We start from the raw sequence: 15,751 nt of genomic DNA on the forward strand, positions 1-15,751 counted from the left end.
ACTTCCCTAATACACCAAACACAACAACTATTACAACGACAACCACTACTGCAAAAAAGATGAACAGGTTCACCGAAGAGCAGTTGCAACAGCAGTGGAGATGGACGCGAATGACGCCACATGAACAGCAGGAATACCGTGATCGTCTAGCTCAGCGTACTTCTCAACAGCAGTACGGACAGCCACAAGGGCATCAGCAGCAGGCATCTGCCCGCCCAAATACCCCCCGAGAAGTTACGGACAGGGCGTTGAGCCACAATCAGTCAGTCAGTCATCCGCAGCAGGTACCGCGGCCTTCACAACAGCAGCAGGGACCGCGACCTTCACAGCAGCAAGACGGGCGGCCAGAAGGACGGTCATCTCCACAGCAGCAGCAGCATTCGCAACAACAATGGCAGTTGCGTCAACAGCCGAATGCCCAACAACGACCGAACCCTATGCAGTTCCCCGCACAGTCTTTCAACGAAACGCGACTTCCCGGATCCAGTGGTATGGCGCCTCCTCCAAATCCAAACCGTATTAGAGTCTTCTCGCAGGCTCAGGCTTCAACACGCTCAGTACCAAACGTATTTCCTTCGAACAATTTATCCGGTGCGAATATCACTATGACGGGAAACGGCCAACAGCAACGCCAGAATGTAGCTCGGAGCGCATCTAAGCCATGTGCATCAGGTCCGCTATCGGCATCCTCCCCGTCTTCCACTTCGTCTAGGACCATTTCACCCCAGAATGGAGCAACAGCACAAGCATCAACGACTGCTACCTCGCCCACTAAATACCAAAAGCCGTCGACACCTGGCGCCAACTCTCATATGCCTGTTCTGCCGCCGTCTACTACGCGAACGCAAGGCCCTGGATCGGCTCAAGTCACAGGTCAGAAACGCCAGGCAACAGGCGCGCCTGAGGGTGCTAGGCCTGCAGACAAGCGGCCAAATCTGATGACACAATCTGGTGCCGTCGACCATACCACCTTCGCACGTCAAAACACCGCTACGCCTCATCAGTCAGGCGTATACCATCAAGCACACGGCACCCCAAATGGCGCACCGAATGGCGTCGCCCTGACTACGAGGGATCCAAATTTGGAGCGCCGCGAGCAGCAGGCTAAGCTTGATGCTAAGCATGAGGCAGAACTTCAGTGCATACAGGAGCACCAAGCTAGAGTAGCTGAACAAGCTCGCGTTATGGAGGAGTACCAAGTCGCTCAAGCCGCCGCCCTTCAACGAGAGAAGGACGACAAACGAAGGGAAGAGCTGCGAAAGGACCCGAGCGCAAACTACTGCCACATACTCGAGGTCTACAAGCTAATGCCACTGAAGAAGGGCGAGTTGCCCAATAAATATCTACTGGGGTTGATCGCTAATCGACCGATGCCGATGGACCTTGACAGCGACCTTGCGCTCGCGATCACGTACGCCAAGGACCATTGGGACTACTACTGTCAGTGGCCCAAGGATGTAGCACGGTTTGCAGGCTATGAGAGAGAGAGAAGGGCCAAGAAGCTTGCTTAGAAAGCCGAAGAACCGAACAGATGTGGCAGACAGCCTAGCGACGGCATTACGTCGCAGTTGGAGCGCTCGAAGCTCATCGAGCAAGCCGCCGATACTACAACAGCAGTGGCAACTGGTGGCATTCCAGTCGATAACTCGCTATCGTACATTGAGGGGAAACTAATCTGGGGACTGCTACAAGCAGGATATATAACGTCACCCTATGGCATTGCTGAATGTTCCCTGTATAACGCCACTAAGGCTACGTTTCGTTAGAGCTCGATAGCGCATTGGGTGTCCACTTGGTTTTAGGAAACATGCAGATGCGGGTGGTATCATTCATGGTATCGGTTTGGCTGGACCGCACTCTGTCATCACTTGCATTATTTTTCGTCAACAAACTCATGTTACAATAGACAAAGAATAGTTCTACGTTACACCAAATGAATTCCGTTCACTTGCAAGTATTTTCTATGATTTGACATTTGTAAACTCTTCCTATTGCTAAACGTAAGACGGAAGCTTGCTCTATCGCTCTTCTAGCTCTTGCGATCACCGCCTACGACATGAAAGTTGCAAAGTACATACATAAAAGGGAGATCTTTTTCGACGGTTACATATAAGCTAGGAAACGTCCCATAAAGTCTTTTAGACAATTCCGCGACGGCAATACTGATACCAAAAGGTACCTGATACCCTGCCTTTCCAGTGAATTGAATCATGATTGAAGAACCTCAAAGGTTGCTACCTTTAGCAGTCCCTTTCTCATTCTCCAATGACGACTGATCTAGTGTATTTGAATCATATCTGAAGCAAAAAGGCAGTGCCATTGGAGCGAATTGGACTATAAACTGCGGAGTCTGGTTATTTCGCCATCCTTCTTATGGCACTAGCTGGGTGTGTCGTTTCCAGACGCGACTATTCCTTACTTAATCCACTTCACCTACAGGGGAGCAGGAAGTGAATAGTACTGCTAGTAGGCTAGCGAAAAACACTACATCGTGCACGCTTTCCTCCGATTGAGATTCCTCGCAACACCATCGACCTTTCGCTGCGACCATGTTCACTAGCAACGATTCTGAGATAGACGCTATGTCAGCTCCAACTATTCATACAGACCTCTTGACCACACCCAAAGTCAATCGTCCTCACAAGAGGCGCCGTTCGCGGGAACTACCACAATCAGAGCGACCTGCTCTCCGCCCTCACGCCGACTCATCAAACGGACAGATCTCTCTAGCACCGAAGCGAGACGAAAAGCGATACTTGAACGATACCGCCGACAAACAAAAGGAGAGCGGAGTCCATAAAGCTAAACGCCAGCGCACCTCTGGCGTATACGACTCTGCTAGCAACAACGAGATACGTCGCCCGCCAGATCAGGAAGAAACGCGACAGCAACCGAAGCAAACCACAGGGTGGTCTAGCACTGATACCATTGTACCCAGACGAGATCAACGCGTAGACATTGTTACCTTGCAACCCGTGATCTTCGGCGTTGCATCTTCTCCGCCAAATGCTTTGCGATCATTCAAGCTCAATGGACACCTCACACCCACACAAAGCTCTCTCGTACCTCAAAATCCTGCGTCTCCGCCTTTCACTTCCTACAAATCTCTCGAAGGCGGCTTCGCTAGCCTACTAGATGACAACGAAAGTGTCCTAAAGAACTTTGTAAAAACCAAGGAGGAACTTTTCAGGAAGCCTGCTGCAGGTGACGTCAAGCAAACTCTAGCGCATAATCCGCGTCGCAAGAAGGCCTTTGATGTCTGGAAAGACGTATCACTGTCGTCTGATATGATTAAACCAATATCCAAAGCTCCAGATCTGCTGACTGATGTCGTTGGTACCCAAATATGTGAGGCAAGGTTGAGAAAAAAGCCATGGGAGATCGGTCAGGAGCCCGGTGCTATAGTGAGAAGACGGTGCAAGAGAATGCGAGTAGAGGAGGGAGAACACTATCATCCCAACGTCAAGAACTTCAGATTTTCATGCAAGCGAAAAGCTGAAGATGATCTTCGAGAAGGCAGTTCCAAGAGGGTAAAGATGCTAGGCGATCAGCCTTTTCCTTTAGTAGGGAATGGTGAGAGTCAATCTTCGCCAGTCCAGGAATTTACTTCTAAGTATTTCACTGAGGTCGCAAAACCGCTACCTTCGGAGAATCTAAAGGAATTACCCGATGCAGTAGCGTCAGATCAGAAAGATCCCCTGGGTTGCAAAGACATATACAGTCTGGCCAAAGCGCAACAAATGCCAGTTGCTGAATCGGAACCTATACTCAACGACAAGTCTTATCTTCCCGAGATCGACAACGAGACCTCTACCAGGCAGCCTCAGACATCCGAAGACGATGGGAAGGTCTTCACACTCGCAAGATCTTCATCTCCAGGCCTGCAATATACAGCCGATGAGCCATCGCAATGCGAGGAATCTTTTACAGACGATGAGGCGGCATTCAGGGATCTCAACAATCACAGAGCGCCGTCACCAGCTGCTGGAGGTGTTGTTGCATCTGGAGCGGCTTCAACAATCGTGCCCACAGTTCCATCATGGATTGTTGAGGGTTCGCAATACTCCATCGGGATAGACGTAGCCTATAGCGAAGGTTATGATACTGAATACCCCAGGAACTACGAGCACTATCTTGCCCAGTTCACCGCTCGGCCTGCATTTCCTCGAGCAAAGGAGTATGAGTATTCCCCAATGCCAGAGATGTTGGATGTTGAGATAATAAACCGGCGGTTGAACTGGGTGGTTCCTGACAATGGCGAAGCTCCCCGGCTTCTAAGAGGATTGCCAGTACCTCCATTCCACATCGATTCGGAACTGGCTCGTTGTGTCCGTTTTGCGCAGTCAGATTCACAAAAACGCGTTGATTGGCGAATTCACCCCAACCACGTTGCTGAGATAATTCAGCGTACCAACTTTTACGGAATGGAGTTGTTGATCAGCCGGGGGTTTATGCGCATATCGTGCCCTCCAACCATAGATGAGTTTGAGCTAGCTATGGCAACTCGGCTTGCACATGCGTCCTTTGGGAAAGATCCAGTCGCCTACATTGCGGGCGATGTGCGAGCCTTGGCAGAGTACCTGGTAGAAGATATTCCTTCAGCAATGAGTCTTATCCCGAAAGAAGAAAAAGACCACTTCAGCGATTTTAGCAAGTTTTATAGAGTGAAACTCGCGGAGAAATACCCTCCTCTCGATGCTGTCAGTCTAGCGACATGGCGTTTACTACTGAAAGGTGAGCTGGGCCAACCTTCACTCAAGGCACAAAGCCTACGATACGTCATCGACTCTATCGAACAGCAAACCACTCAAGCCCTGAGTGACGGAAAGGATTTACAGTCTCTGGTAGACGAAACATCTGTTGAAGACGTTCAACCAAAGAACGAAGATGTAACCAGCCGCGATTCATGTGGCGGCTCAGATCATGGTATGAACGGTGGAAATCTCGAAGATGGTTTTGGCTGGGCCATCGGTAAGCGCAACGCGGATATCTGGAGCCTAGACTGCATCCAAGCGTGGGAAGACTTCACAACGAGCCCAGATTATCAGTCGGATAACCAAGGAGCTGTTGGAAGTTTTCCTGGTCTCATCTACGACAGCGTGGCTGAAGGAACCCTCCATTCGATGGCGGACTTGTACTCGTCGCATACGTTCTGGTCTGATCAGAATTCGAATGTCCCATGGAACTCTGCGCAAGACGTCAGCGCATTAAGCATAGACGATATTTCATCTGTGGCTCCCACTGTGGAGTCATTCTATCGTCAGAAGACTGGAACCCCGTTCGACGACGGGATAGAGACGAACGAATGGCTGTGAAGATATGCCGTTCGAGACCCTTCATTGAAGAGACCGAATACGCGATATCAAGCGCTGGTTTCTTTAAAGTCGGGTTCACCAATCGCATACTTTCTAGAGTTTGGTTCCGTGTGGGTCGCGGTTCAAAGACGGAAGTCGTGAGTGGCTTGCGTTCGCTACCGTGAAAGACAAATGGATGGGGATGCCACGATCGGTACATGGACAGCAGCCGCAGAGTCATCGGAGAGGACCGATGCGATAACCCCATGGAACATGGTAATAACATTTCACAGATTCGATGGCTGGCAGTCGCCGATTGGAGTGTTTTAGTAGCAGATCTTGGTAGCATGACATGTCAACCTTGGATAGCCTCATTGCCCACAGCAGTCTTAGAGTGTTGTAGGAGGGCAGGGGACCAATTTCTGGGGGAAGTAAAACTGTTAAAACCACGGCGAATTGGAAAGATTAACAGTAACAAAGTAACAGACACATCTCGCTCAACTGTACTTACCACTTTCTTTTCTCCGACTACATCTTTAACGAGACCTCGTCACACCTCTCCTGCAAACAAAGCCGCAAGGTATCGCATCCCATCAAGTATCCAAGAAAGAAAAGATACGATATGCCTAAAAGTGCACCAAAAAGCAAGAATCCAGTCGGTCGTCCACGCAAAGATGGTCTCCCAGCGGGCTATTACAAACATAAGAAAGTCGCCCAAGCACACTCGACAGCGCTCAATACAGCTGCCTCGGAGGTTACTGGACAGATTGAGAAAAGACCTCGCCGCCGACCACGCAAGCACGATACCTTGCTGGGTTCTAAGTGGGTTGGGAAGGCGTCGGCCGCAGCGCCTGTCGTCCGGCCGGCACCACAAACAGCGTCTGAAGATTCGCTATCTCGTTCACCGTCACTACTGCCACCATGGAACACTCCTTCTAAGATACATAGCGATACAAGACATAAACCAAAAGCAGGGTCTTTCATTGATCCTGCAATCGACGACTTTTACGATACACACGTCTCTACTCCTTCAGACACGGCGACGGAGTTTGATGATGATACAGATGAACGAGATGGAGACACAGAAGACACAGATATGGAGATGTTTAGATTGGAAGGTACTGAAAGGGTATTAAGGAGATTTAGACTTGACGAGCAGAGGAAAATGTTTCCGCTGGTAGAAGCTGAGGACGATCCACCAACCGAGGAAGAACTAAAAGTACAAGCACAAACGGAAGAGCAAAGACGAGAGGCATCACATCAACGCCAGAAGAAAATGTGTGAAGCTCACGACTGTTCCAACCCGGATTGCCGATTGAATCATGTCAGGAGAGCGAATCTGGATTTTTTCTTGCAAGGTCTCGATCAGCGTATAAGTCAATTGGACGAGCTCACAAGCCAGCTGCACGAGCTCGGGGAGGCTGTGGCAGAGACAGCGGCGCCGATACGCGATACGACAGCAGTAGAAGGAGGAGCGCCGTTCGCGTATGTCATGGAAACAGAACCGAACCATGAAAGCGAATTCGAGACATTATTTTCTGCTATCATGCAAGATCGTGGAGAGGAACCAGACACGTCAGCGTAGAGAAGAGACATTCTCGAAAAATTCTTGTTGGCTCCGCCGTCCTTTAGATGCTATGACACAAGGAACCTAGATAGATGTCGAAGTTAGAGGTGTATAGATCATTTGTGTGTATGACTTGAAGAACGAAATTTCTTTGAGTTTGATTTTCGACGACAGACTGAAATCCATGGTATAAGCGCATGTATGAAGTGATGACGTTGTTCTAGTCCAGGAAGCCGATTTTTAAGGCGGTGCGTGGCACGCGAGGTGCCAGCGCGATCTCGTTTTCGTGGGGCGACCTGATCGCTGAGCGGTCCCACACAACTCGTCGACTTCGCAAGAGGAGTGCAATGACTTGGAGAAGTAGCCATGCTCGATGAAGCGTTGTATTTAGGAGCGAGCATGGGCGAACGCAAGGAGACATGCGCTGGGTACGTTTGATCTGTCGTGGTGAGTTTCAGCCTCAGACCAAGGTGAATGGCACACTCCCCACCGTCATGTGGCCAGATAATCTGGACGTTGGAGTTTGTGCAGCAAACGAGCGCTCTAACTGATCTCATATCAAGTATCCTATCTAGTCTCTTTCTACGCTGTCTGGCTATCATAGTCTCTGCAAATGTTTATGTTCTGTTCGAGGTCACGGGACTCGGACGTCCTGTAAGGCGCAACATTCATCACTCTCTTTCTTTGTTGGTGCATGGTACTTTGAAGCCTTCGAACCTTCTTTAGTATACTACGAGGGCACCTAAAGTTGGTGCACAATCTCACAGTCCTAGGCATACTAGATACGCTGTCAGCCAGTGTCACCTGTAAATATGTCAACAATGGCAGACATCGAAAGAGATGTCCGACAAACCGCTCTGCTATTCACCAACACACGTCAGTCATCTCGTGGTTGCCGTGCGTGCAATATGGGAATTCTCTCGACGTCACCGAGTGGCTGTATTGGCGACATCGGCTCCTGCTGTCGCCTTTAATCAGAAACTTTAGAGGCGTTACGAGCCAGGGGCAGAGCCCTTTTCATCCAGCTGAGTCTTTGAGCCCTTTTTGCCGTTCACGTGGACAACCTCCAAGTGTGGGGTATCAGTTAAGGTCCGAGTTCCTCCAGCTATATTGCCGATTCCGGTTTCTCGAGGGGACCAGCCTTGCTGTTCCGATTGTAAGCGTGATTAAGGCAGCAATCCAGCGAATGACCACTTCGACACGCTAGGACAATCTCCGAGTGAGAATCGGGTCTTGTCCTGGTACAGCTCTAAGCTAAGGTCCCTTCTTATATATTCATCAGATCGGCTTCTACCATAAGCGTGTCTTGACTTATATTATCGAAAAAACCGAAGTTGGTTGACAACGTCCTCGGACCACCTGTTTAGTTTGTAAGATCTCGCGAACAACCAAATCCAGGAGCTGGTTTGTTATTTGTAAGTATCAAGTTCCGTCGTCTCGAAAAATTGAAGAAGCATTGGCGCACTCAGTCGACTGATGCTGTTTGCTCTTGATAAGCTGAGCTAACGCTCACATCCCAGATCAGCATGCCGAAGCATCCAGCAACCAAGAAAATCCCTTCGAAGAACAAAGACGGCTCAGACCGCAGGTCTCCTTCCTCTATTTTCGGTCCGCACGCAATCACAAGATACCTCTGCATTCCACAAACCGGCAACATCACCGGTGTGGAGCTTACGGTGTTTCTTCCCGAGCTACTTCGAACTCCCGGCGTCCTTTATCGGTTCATTCAGAACGGCGCTGATGCTCAAACTTTGGCCAGGATCTCTGCATGGTTTCGAGCCACGGTGAAAGATCACCACACTCCCGCGACGGCTGCCAACGCCATGCGTCACATCACTCAAGCGACCATGCGCGATCACCTCCAAGAAGAAAAATGGACCGAGACTCGCCACAAGGCTGGTCGGTACAAGAAACCTGAGCAGGTTTGGGACCACGAGAGCTTGACATTCGCCGGCGTCCAGAATTACTGCGAGGATAACACTAAGGAGGGCCGTCACAAGCGACCGCCTATTCCCAATGTCCGTTTTGCGTTGCTAGCAGTTGATGTCGTGGTCTTTCCCTCTGGTGATGACGAGCTAGATCTGACTCGATGTGTCAAGGCAGCTGCCGCTAACGAGGACTTGCCCCTAATGTTTCCACGCGACTATGGCTTCCTCACGCGGCTCTTAGGCGGTCCCCAATCTGTGCACCCTGATCATCGAGATCGCGAACTCTTTAACCGCTGGAGGCAGGTTAGCTGGGTCGAGACGCCTTCTGAGCACCAGGCCAATACTTCCCAGGAAATTACCTACTACAAGTTTACGGCGGCGCAGAAGGCGGCGACCGAGAAGTATCTTCAAAAATATGCTCTTACTGAGCAGTCTGCTCTTGAAGCTGCCCATGACCCTGTGGATATGCCAATTCAAGATCCTCATGGCTTCGACATTCCCTCCGCCAGTGGCAATCAGTCGCCCAACAACTCTCTTCTAGTCGCCCTGCCTATAAACAATTCCACCGTCGGCTTGGTGCGCATCCTGTCTGAGATGGATGAGAACGACATGAACATGCTGTACGTCAAGTGGCTCGTCGCTCACGGAACTTCTTATTTTGAAACCAGTAAAGAGATGACAAGTACCTCTGAAGTTGTGCGTCGTTATCTCGAGCATAATCGCAGTATCCATGGCCCATTACCACCCATTTCAAATGAAGCCTCCGTTATGGTGCCTTCTTCTGGCGCTCTCAACAATGAGATTCTCGGTGCTAGCTATGGATCATGGCCTTCGTCTCCGATGAATTGGCATGTCACTCACTACGACCACCCAACTACGCTTTTTGATGTTAACCGGATTGACATCGAGATGATGAGGTCTTCTAGCCATGAGATTACTGGTTATATCGGCCCAGAACACGGTATGAGGTCTCCTCGAGTTGGCTCGGAACACACCGACTTTGATTCATTGGACGACGTCGGTTGCGCTTTCGCACAAGAGACACTTTGAGCTCTAACCGTTTCAGATTCACAACCCGTTCGGCAGCCTCGTGAAGAACGCGGCTGATTATACAATCGTTGTTGGAGCATACCGCGTTAAACTGTCGAATGGACACTGATCTCCTGGAAGATTGGAATGTTTGAGAATCTGTTCTGTTGAGCTTGGGTTTCGATGTGACCGGAGCGTTTGGAAGGTCAGCTAGCATGACATGGTGCTTTTGGTAAAACTCCTTGGAGGAGTTGGGCGTCTTGTACAACTTTTGCATTATACCCTTGTCTTTGACTTCAGGTGGCCTGAAGATGTCTTCACTCAGTATTCCAGTATCTCATCCAATACAACGTGGCACAATCAGCAAAATTCTGTCCTGTGTGGTCTATACGTTTCGTTACAATACTGAGAACATTTCGGAGATACTCTTCGTTCCCGCAATCTCTTCGATTTCCGCTCAAGCTGCTGTCTGACTGAGCACCCAATTGGTATGATAGGATGTTTATGCTAAGCCTCGTGCACCATCGTATGTGCTTACAGATACAAGATGCGCAATTTTCTTAAGGTTTCGCTGCTGCTTGCAACTCGAAAACGTGGTCATACAATGCGTAGTGCAACTCGGATGATGGAGAGGGTGCAGCATTACATCACACGTTGGTCCTCGACGAAGCGCACTAGTGAAGTGACACTGGCATTCTCGGTAAAGGTATGCTGCAAGAAGATATTGTTCTCACTTTTACGTTCTCAATTATGTGCCTGAATGTAGATACATTGGCATGAATACGACGATGCACAGGCTATAAAGCGAGATCTAGCTCGGAGAAAACCGGAGCGCGAGGCGCAGACTTTTGCTAAGTATTGCCGGTCACCAACCAAATCACATGCCGTCTCTGATAACCTCCTCACTAACCCATCCAATCTCGTGCCTATGCGCTGTGATACACTCAAGGGAATAGTCATACTCCGTCCAGATGCTACCAAACATAGCGAACTGCTGCTTAGCCCAACGAATGTTCTCGGCCCAGTCACTTGTATCGTTCGGGTAAGGCTGGCTCAGCAGGTGAAGCTCACGGAATGGGGCGTGGCGGCGAGGGCCATTGAAGCGGGCGTAGTCATACGCAGACGCGTACATGGCTTCCATAGAGGTGTGTGGGGGAGAGGAATAAAGGTAAATACTGTAGTCGTCGATCCTAAGGCGGCCTTCAGAGAGGACAGGAGGTGTGAGATAGATCGGTTCGCGGTTGAGATACTCGCGCGCAGCATCCATTACTTCCGGGGCGTAATGGGTGGTCATGAATGACGGCACCCCCCGCTGTCGCTGGGCTTTCTGAGGTGACGGGCCAATACTAATTCAACATTAGCGCGATATCTTGTGACTAACTACTATAGAACATGTAATCGAGCTAACAGAAACACTCTGAGTAGGGACTTACCCAGGAACTTTGAGCTTCAAAGGTCGGCGCTCAGGTACGAAAGCAGCTTTGATGTTGGATCTAGCCTTACGCGCAGCAAGGCGACCGCGAGATGTACGGACCGGCGAAGCAGCCTCTTCAACGTCACTCACGTTGTCTTCGGGAATATCTTCGTCAGGCTCTGACTCGCCTTGCACAAACTCATCATCATCGGTGGATGAATTGGGAGTGAGCGGCAGACGGGACAGCTTCCGTTTCTTTGGGGGAGTGTTGTAGGGCGAGTCGGAGTAGTCCTTGTCCTGGAACCAATGTCAGCAACGTCTTCAGACACCGTTATCGCTGAAGTGAAGTTCAAGCATACCGCGACATCTATTTCAGGCTCTTGAGTGAAGTTGATCTGCCTACCGACGAGCCTACTGCTCCTCCGCTTGTTGCCATCCAGCACCTTTCCCAGACCATCTACAGCACGCTTATTGGGTGTTGCCGACATCGAGACAGCAACCGAGTCGATATCGCGAATGAAGGTTCTATTAATGCTGCGCGGGGTTCTGATCTTGCTGTTTGGTGTCTGACCTTTACTAGGTGTAGACTTGACAGGTGAAAAGACGTAGTTATCGTGACGCGCAAATACTTGCCTATCGTGGTGAGCGAGAGTGACAGACACCGGACCGCCAAGGTGAGCAATGAGACGCTGAAAGTCGGTGGGAAAGAGCCACTTTTCCTCTTCATGCTCGATAGCATATTTCACACAGCGGGTAAGGTCGAGTGCGTCATCGCCAGATGGATGTTCTTTCACATGTAGCGCGAGGACCTTGAAGTCCAGCGGCTCACAGTCCTCGTTGACTTTGACCTTTTTAGGTGTAGCAGTAGTGACAATCTTTGGGTGGGTACGGTTGGGTGTACGGAAGTTCGTTACGCTGAGGTCGTCTTCAGGTCTCGGGATCTCGCGCTCATACTCTAAGTGCGACCCAAAAGTCCAGTCCAAATAGCCTGCGCGTCGCATAGCGTACTTGATCATGACCATAGCAGAGTTTGGCTTAAATTCTTGGCCCAATGGCTGGACCCTGAACTCGTTGATCATAGCGGCGAGGTGGCCAGCTTTCGCGCCATGTACAACAAAACGGTCGACAACATCTATGGACTTTAGCCAGTGCGGGAGGTACGCCAGGATCTCGGCAGCGGTCAGGTTGCCATCTGGGAAAGGGAGGTTCCAGCTTGGGCAGTTCATGCCAAAAGCATTGTTCTTAGCAATGGAGGCCATGTCGACTGAATCGATAGTCAGTATAAGATTTGCGAGCACGCGGAAGAGCCAAACGAATGGATTTTGTGTAGGAAGAAGCTGTCTGGGTCCCAGGAATCGTGAAGGCTGCCTTACTCAAAGTGGATGTGTGCAAGTGTTGGCAAAAGTCGACAAGCAGACTGATCGCCGCTGTGTCCTGACTATCAATCCGGGGGTGTGCTCAATAGCTAGGGACTTCAAGTTTCCAAGAAATGTTGCAGGACACCTGGAAGTTGGTACTTCGGCGAAGCGGGGTGTAGCTAACACAAGCGAAAGTTGCTCCAAATGACGCTCGGACCGGGCGGAGTGACTGTTTTGTTGATGTTACGATGGCCATAACAGAAATGCAAGGCACGCTCTAGTTACCACGTGCACATTCCCACAACCAGCACGGGGACTAACCCTTACGAATGCGCAGTGCATGTGTTCATAACGATGGATCCTCCGCCATTGTCGAAAACGTCGTCCAAATATCTTACGGTTGCACCGCCGTCTCTTGGACATCTTCCATTCCCGACTATAACAACTCTCCACATTGGTAGCGCAGTGGCATCAGCAGCCGGGCCACCTATACTTAAGCCACGACCGAAAGCAAAACCACGCAACGAACATTATGGATACGGTCTTGGTCCAAGAGCGCCTCCAAGATACCTCCTCTTTCCAGCGCGCGCAAACATTACAGCCGTTGAGCTCCTAGCATATCTCCCGAACAGCGTGCACTGCGGCGATGTCGTATACCGCCTGATTACGAACGGCGCATCTCCACATCTTCTGTGGTCCATAGTAAACACACACCGAGATCTGTTGGTGGAGTGGAATCAAAATACCTGTCGTCAAGCCATCTATGAAGCAATGCATAGAGCTGGATATAAGAACTGGCGGTTCAAGGCACACGAGACTTTCCATGAAGGGAGAAAGTCGACCTGGGACGAGAGCAGCCTGGATGTCACAGGGCATCTAGCATCCGGACCAGGCGGTGCGAAGAAGACACCTGCGAGTGACATACCTTTCAAGAACCTAGCCGTGGACGTGCGACGTGAACCTCAAGGTTATGACGCGCTGGATTTGACACGAATGGTCAAATATTGCGTCAATAATCCACACGAACCATGGTTTTACCCTCGCGACTACGATGCGGTGTTGCGGCTTGTGGGCGGCGCGGCTCCCATTCGACACGAACATAGCGATCGCCAGGCCTTCAGGCGATGGATCGAGGTGAGCCGTCCACCACCACTGAGCGCGTCGACGAATTCCTTGCTTGTAATAGATGGAAGAAACAAAAAAGGCAGTAGGGAGAACTCGGGTGGCATCGTAGGAGATATATTAGCATTGAATAAACGGAAGAGAACAGACACGCTGTTAACAGCAACTCCATCAATGTGCGAGACAGTAGCACCAAAGACACAGCAGGAGAGCAAGAAAACTAAAGGCAGGCTAGAGAGAACGGTAAGGATTGGAGAAGAGCAAGAGTTCGCGAGAATTGCTAGAGAGGACGAAAATGTGATGATCCAGGCTAGTCAATACCTTCTGGCGACAGCATATGTCGCACCTCCAGGAAAGGCAATCATGCCCTGGAAGGTAGCAACTGAATCAGACGACGAAGCAATTGACTTAGCGTTCGCACGCGGAGGTCAAGTGGGTGAGAGTGGTCCGCGTAGCGCCTATGCTTTTGGTGGCCCTCGTCGTTCCCCACCATATCGACAGCTCTATCGCATCGATCTTCCAGATCCAGCAGACATAAGCGCATGGGCAGAGAATCTGCGGTGGGCGTTTGCGCAAAACACGCTCTTCCGCTACCCATGCCGCCCTGATGCCTGGAACGAGAGTCCGGAACACATGGAGTGCATCGTTCAGATTCGGGGAGATCGGGGCTGGAAGTCGGATGAATTCCTCGCTAAGGAAGAGAAGTAGCGGGTGAAGAATGCGACGATATTGAAGTCGAGAGTGACTTTAGCCTGGCTGTTTGACGGGGTCAGGTTGATGACAATAGTGCTGTGTCATGTTGACCGCACGTCATGCACGTTCATAGCAGCGGATGCGCGCCAGGAAATAGTGCCATCAGCTCCTAGCTAAGCAAATATCAATGGGATTGTACGATCAGATGCGTGGTACTGAGGACGGTCGTCTGATGGTTTCGCTATCAGTGTCGCTGAGAGTGATGATAGAAGGAAGAGGTGAGGTGCCACGGCCCCGCAAACCTCAGGCTGGGCGTTTCGGGCAGGCACGGACTAGCGTCGATCATTGTTCCGACCGAAACGAACATCGAACACCTTCCAAACTTCCTCACCCCATCGTGACAACCATCGCCCTTGCATGCGCTTGTTTCACGAGAATATGGCTTGTATACGGTGTTGCACGGCGCCACAGTGGATCGGAGGCTGAAGTTCCCGACGCGTACACCGTCGCAGAAGATGAATTACACACAATGACAGGTAGTAGGTTGCGAAACAGCGGAAGCTTTTCGAACGAGTACGTGAGATGTGGAAAGGTATTTAGACGCGAAAGGCCCTCTCGCGGTTCGCCTTTCAAAGCTCTTGCTCTATACAACCCATCAGAAAACACTATACGAGCCGGTCTCACCTAATACACTCTTTACGAACCGACACGAACGCATCCGACGACCTCGCACCAGCAACGCTCTTGTACACCTTAAATCTAAGGCACTTTCGCGAACCCCAAATATTCCCACCATGCGTTACTCTACCATCATCAGCGTCACGGTCGCTTTCGCCCCAGCGGCACTCGCACAAAGCTCGTCGGCCACCATTACATCAATGGTCCCGATGATGTCTCCCTCGGCGCCTCCCGTCACAATGGCTTGGAACAACGAGCCGAGCGCAACGGATAAATCGGCTCTTGCATCAAAAGCTTCGTCCATGAACTCTGCCATGGAGTCGGCAATGTCTTCCATGTCAATGAGTATGCAGATGGAGAGCGGCATGACTATGTCTAACGGTATGGTCATGGCCACAGGCAGTGCTCAGGCTGCTATGGGCAACTTGACCGGTAGCGCCAGTAAGATGGAGGTTGGCGGTGGTGTGGCGATGGTGGCAGCCATCTTGGCTATGCTCTGAACGGATTGCATACCCTTTAAAGGCTTGCTGAAGCGTGCAACAAAGGCTTGATCAGCTCACCATCGCCATCTCGGCCTTCTGCTTACTTGGCATTCGTCTTTGAGAACTCAGTCTCCCTGTCGGATCTTTTCCTCTTTTCGCAAATACCATTTGTACAATAAGACCTAA

At 50.6% G+C, this 15,751-nt stretch overlaps 6 protein-coding genes across 6 annotated transcripts; 5 read left to right on the forward strand and 1 right to left on the reverse strand.

Annotated features, from left to right (window-relative positions):
* Positions 1–59: 59 nt before the first annotated feature.
* Positions 60–1,511, forward strand: J4E82_000402 (uncharacterized protein; the record flags this gene model as incomplete). The annotated part of the gene is made up of 1 exon (XM_051726723.1): positions 60–1,511. The coding sequence occupies one exon, from the start codon at positions 60–62 to the stop codon at positions 1,509–1,511; it is 1,452 nt and encodes a 483-aa protein (XP_051593905.1).
* Positions 1,512–2,549: 1,038 nt separating this feature from the next.
* J4E82_000403 (uncharacterized protein) lies at positions 2,550–5,315 on the forward strand (the record flags this gene model as incomplete). Its single annotated transcript, XM_051726724.1, has 1 exon — positions 2,550–5,315. One exon carries the CDS (start codon positions 2,550–2,552, stop codon positions 5,313–5,315), a length of 2,766 nt encoding a protein of 921 aa, XP_051593906.1.
* A 601-nt stretch (positions 5,316–5,916) lies between these two features.
* Positions 5,917–6,879, forward strand: J4E82_000404 (uncharacterized protein; the record flags this gene model as incomplete). Its single annotated transcript, XM_051726725.1, has 1 exon — positions 5,917–6,879. The coding sequence occupies one exon, from the start codon at positions 5,917–5,919 to the stop codon at positions 6,877–6,879; it is 963 nt and encodes a 320-aa protein (XP_051593907.1).
* A 1,829-nt stretch (positions 6,880–8,708) lies between these two features.
* On the forward strand, positions 8,709–9,839 carry J4E82_000405 (uncharacterized protein; the record flags this gene model as incomplete). Its single annotated transcript, XM_051726726.1, has 1 exon — positions 8,709–9,839. The coding sequence occupies one exon, from the start codon at positions 8,709–8,711 to the stop codon at positions 9,837–9,839; it is 1,131 nt and encodes a 376-aa protein (XP_051593908.1).
* An 856-nt stretch (positions 9,840–10,695) lies between these two features.
* Positions 10,696–12,491, reverse strand: J4E82_000406 (uncharacterized protein; the record flags this gene model as incomplete). The annotated part of the gene is made up of 3 exons (XM_051726727.1): positions 10,696–11,164; positions 11,252–11,529; positions 11,592–12,491. 3 exons carry the CDS (start codon positions 12,489–12,491, stop codon positions 10,696–10,698), a joined length of 1,647 nt encoding a protein of 548 aa, XP_051593909.1.
* A 2,831-nt stretch (positions 12,492–15,322) lies between these two features.
* On the forward strand, positions 15,323–15,634 carry J4E82_000407 (uncharacterized protein; the record flags this gene model as incomplete). The annotated part of the gene is made up of 2 exons (XM_051726728.1): positions 15,323–15,542; positions 15,606–15,634. The coding sequence occupies 2 exons, from the start codon at positions 15,323–15,325 to the stop codon at positions 15,632–15,634; spliced, it is 249 nt and encodes an 82-aa protein (XP_051593910.1).
* Between the last annotated feature and the right edge of the window lie 117 nt (positions 15,635–15,751).

This window comes from Alternaria postmessia (genome assembly GCF_024291825.1).
Source record: "Alternaria postmessia strain BMP 2775 chromosome Unknown scaffold_1, whole genome shotgun sequence".
Classification (NCBI taxonomy): domain Eukaryota; kingdom Fungi; phylum Ascomycota; class Dothideomycetes; order Pleosporales; family Pleosporaceae; genus Alternaria; species Alternaria postmessia.